This window comes from Panulirus ornatus, chromosome 64 (genome assembly GCF_036320965.1).
Source record: "Panulirus ornatus isolate Po-2019 chromosome 64, ASM3632096v1, whole genome shotgun sequence".
Lineage (NCBI taxonomy): Eukaryota > Metazoa > Arthropoda > Malacostraca > Decapoda > Palinuridae > Panulirus > Panulirus ornatus.
Genome location: NC_092287.1, coordinates 22707130 through 22720267, shown reverse-complemented (window position 1 = coordinate 22720267; position 13138 = coordinate 22707130). Strand labels below are relative to the sequence as shown.

General features: G+C 48.8%; 1 protein-coding gene across 4 annotated transcripts in view; it reads right to left on the bottom strand.

Moving 5' to 3' along the window:
* LOC139746094 (discoidin domain-containing receptor 2-like) overlaps positions 1 to 13138 on the bottom strand; it is a 190258-nt gene that overhangs the window by 121478 nt on the left and 55642 nt on the right. For all 4 annotated transcript variants that reach the window (XM_071656933.1, XM_071656932.1, XM_071656931.1 and 1 more), the window contains exon 3: positions 10307 to 10409. In XM_071656933.1, coding sequence (XP_071513034.1) covers positions 10307 to 10409 — 103 coding nt within the window. The remainder of the gene's footprint in view (positions 1 to 10306; positions 10410 to 13138) is intronic.

Sequence of the window (13138 nt, the reverse complement as noted above, 5' to 3'; positions counted from 1 at the left end):
TCTCTCTCTCTCTCTCTCTCTCTCTCTCTCTCTTTCTCTCTCTCTCTCCACCCCCAACTCCCCTCTCCCCAGGAACGAGAGAAAACTCTCCCTTCCTCCCTCTCTCACACAGAGTGACTGGCGCCCATCTCTTCCCAAGCCACAGCGTTCTCCATCAAACAGTTCCACAGTCAGCTGGTCGCTCGTTTGGATCCAATAACGTCCCGCTGTTGTTTATTAAGATTTTTCCCATCCAGTGCACCTCACAGAATCCGATATTCAGTTATTACTTCAAAGTCTGATGTATTGAGCCTTGTAACATTTAAATTTCAAAGGTAACATACGGATTTCACAGGTAACATTCGATTGCAGTGGAAGGGAAAAAAAAAGAAAAAAGAAAAAAAAAAAAAAAAAATATATATATATATATATATATATATATATATATATATATATATATATATATATATATATATATATATATATATTCGGATTTTCACAGGTAACATTCGATTGCAGTGGAAGGAAAAAATGTTTGGAATTCAGAGGTAACACTCAGGTGATAAAGAACATTGTGGGTCTAGGATGACAAGGGGATGCACTTAGACAAGCAATGGAAATAATGTCTGCAGGGGAGAAAAAAAAAAATGGTGCATGCAACTTTTACGGATTTAAGAAAGGGGAAATGAAACAGTAAATCGAAAAGCACTTCGGTAAATTCTGAGTCCACGCGACGCGCTTGGAATATTATTTTTAATACACTTAAGAGCTTTTATACTGACGAGAGTGCGTGTGAGAGAGTAATTGGTGGAGTGAGTGCGTTGTGAGTGGTTCAGAATAAATGTGAGAGTGTGTCAAGGTTGTCTGATGTCACCATGGTTATTTAATGTGTTTGTTTATTTTTTTCTTATGGATGGGACGCAGAGAATGGAGAGCGGTGGGATGACTGCTTGTGCGCTGCTAATTAAAAGCGAAAGAAAATGGTAGTTGAAGCGCTTATATGCAGATGACGCTGTGTGAGTCAAAGGAAGAATCGGATGGAAGGTTGGGTCAGTCCAATGGCGTGTGGAGAAGAAGGAGGAGGAGGAGGAAGAGCAGAATATAAGCGAATGGAAATAATGAAAGCAAGACCTTCCATTGCTGAGAGGAACAGGTGAGACCCAGATTGGAAGGTCATTTTGACAGATGGGACAGAAGAGGAAGCTGTGGATGACGGCGAATGGTTTGTTTGTTTGTGTGGTGGAAGTTCAGAGACAATGATGGTGGGACAAAGAGAGAGAGAGAGAGAGAGAGAGAGAGAGAGAGAGAGAGAGAGAGAGAGAGAGAGAGAGAAAGAGAGAGAGAGAGAGAGAGAGAGAGAGAGAGAGAGAGAGAGAGAGAGAGAGAGAGAGAGAGAGAAATGAAGTTACGAGAAGTTGGTAGTCGTTGCCCGTGAGCGCTGTTGAGGGTGCACTGGGAAAAAAAAAAGGTTTGGTGAATGAGGAGGAAAAATATGATGGTAGAAACTGTGCCTGAAGGCTGCATGAAAGTGGGGGGGTTGGGGTGGGGGTGCTTGTCCCATCGCTGGTGCATGACAGTGACGACTGAATGTTTGTAGGTCAAGGGAAGTGACAGATCAGAGCAGAGGAGGTAGATCCTTCGTGTACGAGTTACTGCTGGGTTTAGGCGGCTCGATGAAATGAAAACGGGAGAAGGTTATGTGGTGAAATGTCATTTGTCTAGAAAAGACTGACGGACGAAAGTTTTATATAGGGGGAGGTAAAGCCTTGTATATCATATGGTAGATTTGGGTGTACTTTAACAGATGAGTTTGAGGTGCAAATCTTAGAAGGGGACGACACTTATCTGGGCCAATAAATTGGTTAACAGAGTAGATAGACATATTGATAGATACTCAGGTTTCGTAGTGCACGTCCGCATTTCAGATCAAACATCCGGATTTTAGATGCAACGTTTCGGATTTGAGATAAACCATCCGGATTTGAGATGCCTTGACGAATACTAAGACTGGGATGTGCCCATGTTGCTAACCCAACACACACACACACACACACACACACACACACACACACACACACACACACACACACCACACACACACACACACACACACACGATCCAGCCAGATGGAGGTCTGTACCAGCGGTCCAGCCAGATGGAGGTCTGTACCAGCGGCGGTCCAGCCAGATGGGGCTGTCTCAGCGGTCCAGCAAAACTCTCGGTCCATAAATCTTTCCCGGGAGCCCTGAAGGTGGGGGGGGGGGGGGCCAAGCGAGGATGAGCGGTGTGTTGCAGCTGACACTGGAGTGTTGTTGCTGACACTGGAGTGTTGCTGCTGACACTGGAGTGTTGTAGCTGACACTGGAGTGTTGTTGCTGACACTGGAGTGTTGCTACTGACACTGGTGTGTTGCTGCTGACACTGGAGTGTTGCTGCTGACACTGGAGTGTTGCTACTGACACTGCAGTGTTGCAGCTGACACTGCAGTGTTGCAGCTGACACTGGAGTATTGTTGTTGGCGCTAGTGCGTTGGTGGCCTTGCTGACGCTTTCCTACTTCCGTCAGCGTCAGTCGACAGCGACGCCTCGTAACGTCAGCCGAAACCACCGACAGTGACGCCTGAAAACGTCAGCCACAATTAAATGTGACGGCCCCACGTCGTCAGCCACAGTCGACGGGGACGCCTCCTCTCGTCAGCCACAATCACCATTGACGCCTCTTCATGTCAGCAGCAATCAAGAGTGGCGCCTGACCTCACAGCACAAACAATTTTGATCCCTAAACCTGCATGTAATATGAGTTGCTTTCCCCATACTAAGAGAAGGAGAATGGTCTCTCGGACGCCCCGTCTGAAGGGCCAATCTTACCGGCGTCTTTAGGCTTTATCCATCCAGGTGATAATGTCGAGAATTATTTATATGTTCCTTTGATAACAGCTGATTGATTTATGGCCATTTGCAGGGAAGAGTGGGCTATAATAAATTTCCAGCCCCAGAGGCACCCTATAAGAGTGCCGTAACCAATAGGTTCTGGCAGGATTTTCGTTCTTAGTTGGCTCGGTGTGTATCCGAGCATTAACTTGCCTTCAGAACGAGTGGGAGGGAAAACAACAGGGTTGGAGGCCACTCCTCACGTTAGGTTAAGGCTTGATTTATATATACCGGATTTTCTACCTTAAGACTCCGTCTGCCTTGCACTGTAATGTCTCTAGTGTGTCCTTCTTTCTTCTTTTTTTTTGGTTCGTCTGTTTGTTTGTTAGTCTTGTCTGTCTTTCCTGTCTTGTGGCTGCTCTGGAGTGATGGCTGTACGAAGCGGTGAAGATATTGGGTCTCGGTGTTCCAGTGGAAGGGATTCCAGTGAGGGATTCCACGATACAGTCCAGGGACGCGTTCCAGTGTCTGACTTTACTGACGGCTTTGCGTCGTGCGGAGGATCCCGTGATGAACGTCCGCCAGGCTCTTCAGAGGGAAGTTCTACTGAAGGGTTCTGCTGAAGAGGTTCAAGAGGGAGGGCGAGGTTCCAGTTGGGGGAAAAGGTTCTCGGGAGGCGTCGCATTAAGAGCTTCCAGTCACGAGTTCGTCCTTTTGGAGGAGTTCCAGCCGAAGGTGCTTCAACGGTGGAGTCCAGCAAACATCTGGAAGAAAGGAACTCCAGCGAGTGGATCCAGTCGGGTTCCCCCCGTTGGATTATTTCCCCCAACGGGAGCCTCTGGCTAAAGGTTCGGGCGATACGTTCCAGCTAGGCAGAATTTCCAGTTTTCCAGTCAGAGGATCCACCGAGCGACGACCTTTCCCCCCCTCCTCTCCCAGCACCAGGTCAGATCAATACAAGTAAATCCTCAAATCGCTGAATCCATCACGCATACAACCGGGGGTGACCGTCCATGAGAGCTGGTGGGGGGCGGCTTTTGGAATTTCCGCGCCACACTGAAAGGCCAGGAGGAGAGTAGGTGGGGGAGAGTAGGTGGGGAGAGAGAGAGAGAGAGAGGGGAGGAAGGGGTGTGCCTGGAAAGTGAACGGGAGCCAGGGGAGAAAAAGGGGTGAGGCTGTCATCCAACCCGGTTAAGGGAAGGGTTTGAAGGCGCTCTGAAAGGAAGAGGGAAGCAGTCTTTGTCAAAAAGTGGGAGGGAGGGTGTGAGGGAGACAAACACTGGTGATGGTGAGGTTGGCGAAAGCTAAGAGCTTCTGGGGAAAATAAAGGGATAGAGAGGGAAATGGATATATAGCACTGGAGAAGACACGAAGGTCATCTGATAAAGAATGATTAGCAAGTACGAGGATAGCAGAGAGAGAGAGAGGAAGCAAGGGGTTCTGAAGACCAGAGAGCAGATAAGAGAGCCACTATGGAAGAGGGATGAAAGAGAACCCTGGAAACGAGTGGGACAGAGAGCCACTATGGAAGAGGGGATAAAGGAGAACCTTGGAAACGAGTGGGACAGAGAGCCACTATGGAAGAGGGGATGAAGGAGAACCCTGCAAACGAGTGGGACGGAGAGCTACTATGGAAGAGGAAAGAAGGAGAACCCTGGAAACGAGTGGGACAGAGAGCCACTATGGAAGAGGAGATGAAGGAGAACCCTGGAAACGAGTGGGACAGAGAGCCACTATGGAAGAGGAGATGAAGGAGAACCCTGCAAACGAGTGGGACAGAGAGCCACTATGGAAGAGGAGATGAAGGAGAACCCTGGAAACGAGTGGGACAGAGAGCCACTATGGAAGAGGAGATGAAGGAGAACCCTGGAAACGAGTGGGACAGAGAGTCACTAAGGAAGAGGGGATGAAGGAGAACCCTGGAAACGAGTGGGACAGAGAGCCACTATGGAAGAGGAGATGAAGGAGAACCCTGGAAACGAGTGGGACAGAGAGCCACTATGGAAGAGGAGATGAAGGAGAACCCTGGAAACGAGTGGGAGAGACAGGCTCTGGAAAAGGAGGAGAAAAAGAATAAGATCCATTTTGGAAAAAAGGGTAGAGGGAATGTGATGGATGTTACTGGGAGTGGAAATTATGGGCGAGACAGCGGTGTCTGAAGGAGACTGCTGGAGAGAAGGACTACATGGGTGTTGCATGGAACGCTTGTGTCGCCCGCAGGGTCGGCATAGTGAGTTATTGGGAGGGGAAGAAGAGAATGTGGAAATAATGTCAGGAAAAAAGAAAATATGTCAAAAACATCTTTTGTTAAGTTCCAAGGTTGTTAATTTCCCTAGGTCACGAGGAAGGTTGTTAAGTTCCCTGGGAAGTTCCATGGTCTCATGTTCTTAAAGTTCTCTTAGATAACGGGATTCATGAGTGTTCGGCCATGAGTTTTTATGACTTATGACTGAGGTTGCGCCTGGCTGCTGAAGACGGGCGGACGAAGGTGGACCAAGTGACCCCCCCGAGGTGTCTGCCAAGCTACGCAGGCGACGCAGAAGGAGGGAGGAAGGTCCCTGGAAGTGGAGAGAGAGAGAGAGAGAGAGAGAGAGAGAGAGAGAGAGAGAGAGAGAGAGAGAGAGAGAGAGAGAGAGAGAGAGAGAGAGAGAGAATGGTTTTGATTGAGGTTAGGAAAAAGAAGGAGAAAATCGCTTGGAAAATGGCTCCAGACTCAAGTGAAGTCCAGGACGGGAGAAAGGAATGAATATGAAAATCGTGGTGGAGGGAGAAAGGATGTGCTGCTGGAAAGGGAGTGAAAAGGAGTGCGGAAGCCTGGAAAAAGAGTGAATGAAGATTGTTGATTGCGGTGCGAAGTGAGGTGAGAGAGGCGATTCCTGAAGATGAGGGTGGATGGAGGGGCGCTGGTGTGGGGGGAAAAGGTCGGCGAGGGGAAAGGAGACCCACCGAGGGGACGCCTGGAAGCTACAGTAAATGAAGTGAGCCGTAGACGCCCGACCGAAGGACTGGAAATGAACGAAGCGAAAGAGAGAGAGAGAGAGAGAGAGAGAGAGAGAGAGAGAGAGAGAGAGAGAGAGAGAGAGAGAGAGAGGGAGGGCGGGAGGTTACGGAGGCTCTGATGTACATATTCATATAGTGTGGAGAGCCGCTAATCTAGAGGACTGGGGTTGAAGGACGACTTGTAAGCCTAGAAGAGATGGGAAGGGCAGTAGGGAAGAATGGAAGAGCAGGTGGGAAGGGCAGTGGGGAAGCCGGGAAGAGATGGGAAGAGCAGGTGGGAAGACTGGAAGTTAAGTGACGAGAAAGTGAGTTTTTTTTCTTGATTAAGAACGAGTTGGTGTAAATATGGGGGAAAGAAGTCATCAGTAGAGAACATGTGAATGAAGACGTAAGAATGCATAATATATCGTCTTGGTAACTTTCCAGTCATTGACGGAATGTGGAACCTGCATATGAAGATAAACCTGGAAATGTTATCAGTAATCTGTCGAAGTATCAGTGAAAAGTCGGTGTCTGGTCACACATAAACTGATAAGATAAGGGATATCATTGTCAGCCATCGACGCCAGAATGTCATTTTTCCCCTCACCGAAAATGGAGCAGCTTCATCAGAGATCAAAAGATTCCAGGACAGAATGGAACAGGTTGATCAGATGTCAAAAGAGTCCAGGACAGAATGGAACAGGTTGATCAGATGTCAAAAGAGTCCAGGACAGAATGGAACAGGTTGATCAGATGTCAAAAGAGTCCAGGACAGAATGGAACAGGTTGATCAAATGTCAAAAGAGTCCAGGACAGAATGGAACAGGTTGATCAAATGTCAAAAGAGTCCAGAACAGAATGGAACAGGTTGATCAGATGTCAAAAGAGTCCAGGACTGGAGCATTATATGACGCAGGAGAACCGTCTCGTTCCAGAGGTTTTCGCCTGGAACGGAACGAAGAGTCTCAGACCAAATGCCATCTGTCGAGTCGACGTCTTCCCAATGATCAAATCAGAGATGATGCTCAGGAGTGGCGCTGCGTCAGCAAGCAGTTAGCTGCCACCACCCAACCCCAGTGGGGGACTCGCCGTAGCACCCACTGGGGAAACGAGTTCCAGTACTGGCCCGATGGACGGACGGACGTTCGAGGGGGTGGTACTGGTGTGGGCCTGGACGAGGTGGCCCAACCCGAGGGCCACGTACGTAATGGAAGGAGCTGGTGTTGCCCTCATGAAGAGGGGCGGGGGGGCGGGGCGTAGAGTGGCCCAGGTGGGCCAGCCTGGGCCACTGCCTAATGGAGCACGATAATGGGATCTGCCGGCTTGAGGACAGTGGTATTCATCGTGGGGGGATGATGGTGGTGGTGGTGGCGGGGAGGAGGAGGTGGCGGTGGTGGCTGTGGCGATGAGGTGGACGACTTGATGGTGGTCGGGTGGGTAGGTGGGAGGATAGTGGTGGCGGTGGTGGGGGTTGAGAGGATAGAAGAATGGATAGGTGGATGATGGTGGTGTTAGTGGCTAGAGAGAGGGGGAGAGTTAGTTAGTGAGGGCACACATCTACATTTAACAAAGAGTTTAACATGACCCCCTACCTGAAGTTAAATGTGGCTTCATCTAAGAGATCGGTGTGACTTCGAATGCCTGTCTGTACGTTAGATTGTGGACAGTGCCTTCACTGAGAGAAATGCATTCCACTCCTTCTTGGTAACCCTAGGGGAAAAATTGGTAAGACTGGTACCACGTACCGTGTGGACGGCCTCCGTGTACCGCGGGTGGTACGCGTACCACCCCCGCCCGCCCCCCAGGGTACCCCTGTTCGACGGTGGGAGTTGATGGTGTAACGAGGAGGTAGTTAGGTTGTGGTCAGCCCTCTGCACTGTGTGGTTATCGTTCGTGTCTTTCGTGGAGAGAATTCTACATTCGTGTTACGTCGTGTCTTAGAATTGTGCGTGTCAATCATGGCTTTACTCTTGCGTACACACACACACACACACACACATACCTAAGCCACATACTCTTATAATCGACCAGTCCAGAACACCTGGGTTGGATGTAGGCCGGCTGCCATTAATCAGGGTTCGAACCCACTCCGGGCTGGTTCCATGCTGACTCACGGACCGTAGCGCAAACCACTGCACCACGGAGGCCCATGTGTGTATGTGTCTGTGTCTGTGTGTGTGTGTGTTACCAAGAGCTCTGTCCGTGTCCTGCATGTGAGTATATGTGTATGTATACCTGCAAAAGATATGTATATATGTATATCAATGCACACATGAATATTCAGAGCCAGAGGAAAATGAAAACAGGAAAGGTCTTTTGTTCTGTTACTGTGCGCGGCGTCGCTGTGCGTCGGACACAAAGCGAAAGTCTGAATCATCGCCCGGCTGACGCTGTCGTAAACAAATCATCTCTGTACGTCACCAGTCGTAAATCAATCTCTCTCTCTCTCTCTCTCTCTCTCTCTCTCTCTCTCTCTCTCTCTCTCTCTCTCTGTACGTCACCAGTCGTAACACCCCCGTGCGTTGTCATAGGGTCGTAACTCTCTCTCTGCATCCCATCACCAGTCGTAACTCACTGTACGTTGTCACCACGGTCGTAACTCACTGTACGTTGTCACCACGGCCGTAACTCGCTCTACCTCCCTTCAAAGAAGTCGTAACAACCCCCCCCCCCCCCCCCGTCAAAGAAGTCGTAACAACTTCCCCTCCTTAAAAATGAAAAAAAAATTACGATAGCCATCAACACTTTTAACTACGTCCCCCAGAATTACCAGCTGATGAGGAGGATTTAAGGTCTCATTGTGGAGAAGAAAGAAATAAATAAGATGGTTCCCGACCCACGTCTGTGTGTATTACCTGTGTCTGGCCTTACAGGCATAGAAAACGGTGCGTGGGTGTGGGAGGGGGCTTGAGGATAATTGTTTTTTTACCGGATAGAAATGTTATCATGGGAATGACGAGATATGGTGAGGGAGTGGACTGTGGGACCAGAGGGAGTGTACTGTGGGACCAGAGGGAGTGTACTGTGGGACCTGAGGGAGTGTACTGTGGGACCAGAGGGAGTGTAGTGTGGGACCTGAGGGAGTGTAGTGTGGGACCTGAGGGAGTGTAGTGTAGGACCAGAGGGAGTGTAGTGTAGGACCAGAGGGAGTGTAGTGTGGGACCAGAGGGAGTGTAGTGTAGGACCAGAGGGAGTGTAGTGTAGGACCAGAGGGAGTGTAGTGTAGGACCAGAGGGAGTGTAGTGTAGGACCAGAGGGAGTGTAGTGTGGGACCAGAGGGAGTGTAGTGTGGGACCTGAGGGAGTGTAGTGTGGGACCAGAGGGAGTGTAGTGTAGGACCAGAGGGAGTGTAGTGTGGGACCAGAGGGAGTGTAGTGTGGGACCTGAGGGAGTGTAGTGTGGGACCAGAGGGAGTGTAGTGTAGGACCAGAGGGAGTGTAGTGTAGGACCTGAGGGAGTGTAGTGTAGGACCTGAGGGAGTGTAGTGTGGGACCAGAGGGAGTGTAGTGTAGGACCTGAGGGAGTGTAGTGTGGGACCAGATGATGTGTGGATGTGTACCACCCATCAGATCGTTAGGTGTCGCCACTAAACTACCCTTCTCAGCTCGTTTGTCCGACCATAGTTTGTATGGCCCCTCCCTGGCCACGCACACATATACAACATCTCGCACATTTTCATGTACATATACTTACATATATGTATACACCTATCTATATATACACACACACACACTTAGATATCAATGCAGAGAGAGAGAGAGAGAGAGAGAGAGAGAGAGAGAGAGAGGTTTACTATCTACTCATATATGTTCCTGTCTATTTGTGTCCCTCAAATGTTGTATATATAATCTTTTAGATCATCACAGTGTGTATAATGTGTCATGTCTCATTCATGTTCCCCCCTCCCCGCCTACCTCGTATATTGCGTCATGTCTCCCTCACATTCCCCTCATGTACAGTGTACCATGTATCCATCATGTTCCTCTCATGTGTGTGTATTGCATCACATGTCCCTCATGTTCCTCTCATGTGTGTGTATTGCATCACATGTCCCTCATGTTCCTCTCATGTGTGTGTATTGCATCACATGTCCCTCATGTTCCTCTCATGTGTGTGTATTGCATCACATGTCCCTCATGTTCCTCTCATATGTGTGTATTGCATCACATGTCCCTCATGTTCCTCTCATGTGTGTGTATTGCATCACATGTCCCTCATGTTCCTCTCATGTGTGTGTATTGCATCACATGTCCCTCATGTTCCTCTCATGTGTGTGTATTGCATCACATGTCCCTCATGTTCCTCTCATGTGTGTTTGTATTGCATCACATGTCCCTCATGTTCTCCTCACATCATCACGTCTCCCTCATTACCCCGTCTGTCGTGTGTATCACCATACATGCTGTTCATGAGGAGACCTGGAGGACGAAAAAAAAAATGAGTGAGGAGGTGATGGGGGTGAGGGGCTAACCCACCTGCCGTTGTGAGGTCCAACTATGTCATCGTAAGTGGATGAGGCGCTGATCGCTTCGTCTGGGATGTCCCCCGACTCCATGCCCAGGTCCCGGCCACAGTCCCCTGCGGGAGAAGACAAAGAAACATCATAAGCTTCCCTCCCCCTCGTCTCTGGTGAGGGTCTTATGTTCCACTACACATGTTTAACCTACACATGTTTAACCTACACTTGTTTAACCTACACATGTTTAAGCTACACATGTTTAAAGCTACACATGTTTAAAACTACACATGTTTAAGCTACACATGTTTAAAGCTACACATGTTTAAAGCTACACATGTTTAAGCTACACATGTTTAAGCTACACATGTTTAGCCTACACATGTTTAGCCTACACATGTTTAACCTACCCACCCCCTCCCCCCCCCACTCCCCCAACAACATGTACAACCCTTGTATCATTATCATGGCCACTTTTTTTCATCTGGGTTGAAATAAGGATATAAAGGGGTCTGAAAAAAAAGTGGTTGTGTTTTCCACTTAATTAGTAGTATTAATAGGCCGTCGGGGTAATTAGTGCATGTAATTACACATTTTAAGTACCTGTTACCTGTTTGTCTGGCAAACGTTTCCGTTTAATCTACCGTTATGGGGTGGGGCTATTTATCATACTTATTAAAAAAAATATATATATATACATACCGGTTCGAAAATGACTGTTTGAGGTCATTAGTCTGGCTAATGACCTTTGATGTTTTCCGTTTGGGTGATATATCATAAGATGAACTAATTACTGTCGACCTGTCCGTCCCACGGACTAGTGCTTAGGGGTGAGTGGGAAATAGATTCAATAGACCACAGACTATGGGAAATACCTTCAATAGACCACAGACTATGGGAAATACCTTCAATAGACCACAGACTATGGGAAATACCTTCAATAGACCACAGACTATGGGAAATACCTTCAATAGACCACAGACTATGGGAAATACCTTCAATAGACCACAGACTATCATGTACCATCCATTCCTAAATGACCACACCATCTTATGAGGTGTGTGTGTGTGTGTCTGTGAGGATTTCTCATCACCACATACCCTCCTCACTTCTCATTTTTTGAACTAATTCCATTATGACCATTCCGAAAGCTCCTAGTCCATAACTACCCCTCGGTAAACAGTAGTTAGAGTGACCTCTAAAAGCCTGAGAGGTCAAGTCTAGGTGGTCAAAGCTTCTTCGTCTCTGTGGAGTTTGTCCAATTAAGTCAAGGACTTGTTATACGAGTACTGAGTATTGCTCGCGTCTTTGGAGGTGATATTTGTATATATTTATTTAAGAAAGTCGCCTCTTAAGGCAGTTTCCACCTTATCCACTCACCCAGTCTGGTCTACAAAACTCGACACACCTGCCCTGTGGCACAGTGTCGTACACTCTCTCCTTCTTTGATAGACAATTCCCTCGTTTACTGGTTCGTCGAACTGGGTGCTTGCGTGTCCCAACCATTACCGAGAACCACTTAATACTAGGCGGAGTTACTGCGTCACATGGTTACTTATATGGGCCTTGATCACTCAAGGGCGAGGAGGGAGGGAGGAAGGGCGAAGGGCGCCGCCGTTGCGATGTTTGTTTCTTTCCCTACACCGCTAAGCTTTAGGAACTCTTAACCCCCCTCTCATGTCTTCCCTAGCACCTAGGACCTGACCCTGTTCAAGAGGCAAGATTCTTAACTGAAAATATATCATATTTTTATATTTCTCTCTTTTTTATTCTTATGGCTTATTTTACTCTTGTGTCAGTCCTCTCCAGTCCTGTCCTGTCCTAGCCTCAGTGGGGACTTCCTCTCCGTGCTTTAAGCTTTTGCAAAGCTGGAGGAGGCGTTGCTCATCAGCCTCAATGAAGACAAGTTCTGTATCGGGTAATTAGTTTCGTTAATGGCCCTTGAAGTAATCAGTCTCCAAAATTATGTAATGTCAATTTGGCCACTGCTTTTGTATGACCCCAGTCGGCGTTTTCGCTACCGCGCTGACAGGAGGCACTCCTCTTCTTGTTTATTAACCAAAGCAAGACGAGAAAGTGGCAACTAACGAGCTCGGCAGTAATTAATGCAGGTAATGACTCAGGCGTGCCAATTAGTGGCCACCTGAAGATGCCGGAATGACGATGCGAAAAAGGGGGGAGCGCGAAGTTGGCAATGGAAGGCAACGCGCTACATGAAGAGGGGTGGGGGGGGGTGTGGCTCTCTGGGGGGGGGGGCAGTTCAAGGCCCCCCCCCCCCCCCCCCCCGGGGGTCCTGATGTTAAACTCGTTCTGTGGGTCGACCTTGAACTTCCTGCTGATTAGGGGGGAAGTGGGGGGGGGGGTCACCAGGCCAGTGCTCACGGGGAAAAATCCCCCCCTCTACTCTCTCTCTCTCTCTCTCTCTCTCTCTCTCTCTCTCTCTCTCTCTCTCTCTCTCTCTCTCTCTCTCTCTCTCTCTCATTTTACGTCGTGGGACCCGTTCCTAGACAAGCGTCCTTTCCAGGGGGGGGGGGGGGGGGGCAGGCCAGTCCCTCTGCAGGAAATGGGGAAAAACCAGTCTTTAAAAAAAAGGAAAAGGTCAGGTGCTTGGTGGTAGGGTCAAGACCTGAGGAGGAGGAGGAGGTAAAGCTTTTCCAAAGCTTATCCGCGTAAGGGAAGAAGCGGACACCACCACGGCCCGTCTCTCTCCCCTGCTGAGTTGCCAGAGCACCACACACACACCTCCCTCCCTCCCTCCCTCCCTCCCTCCCTCCCTCCTGGTAATCACGTGACGCAGCGGCTTCTGGAGGGAGTAAACAAGATTAATAAGAAGAGAACTGGAAGCACTTAC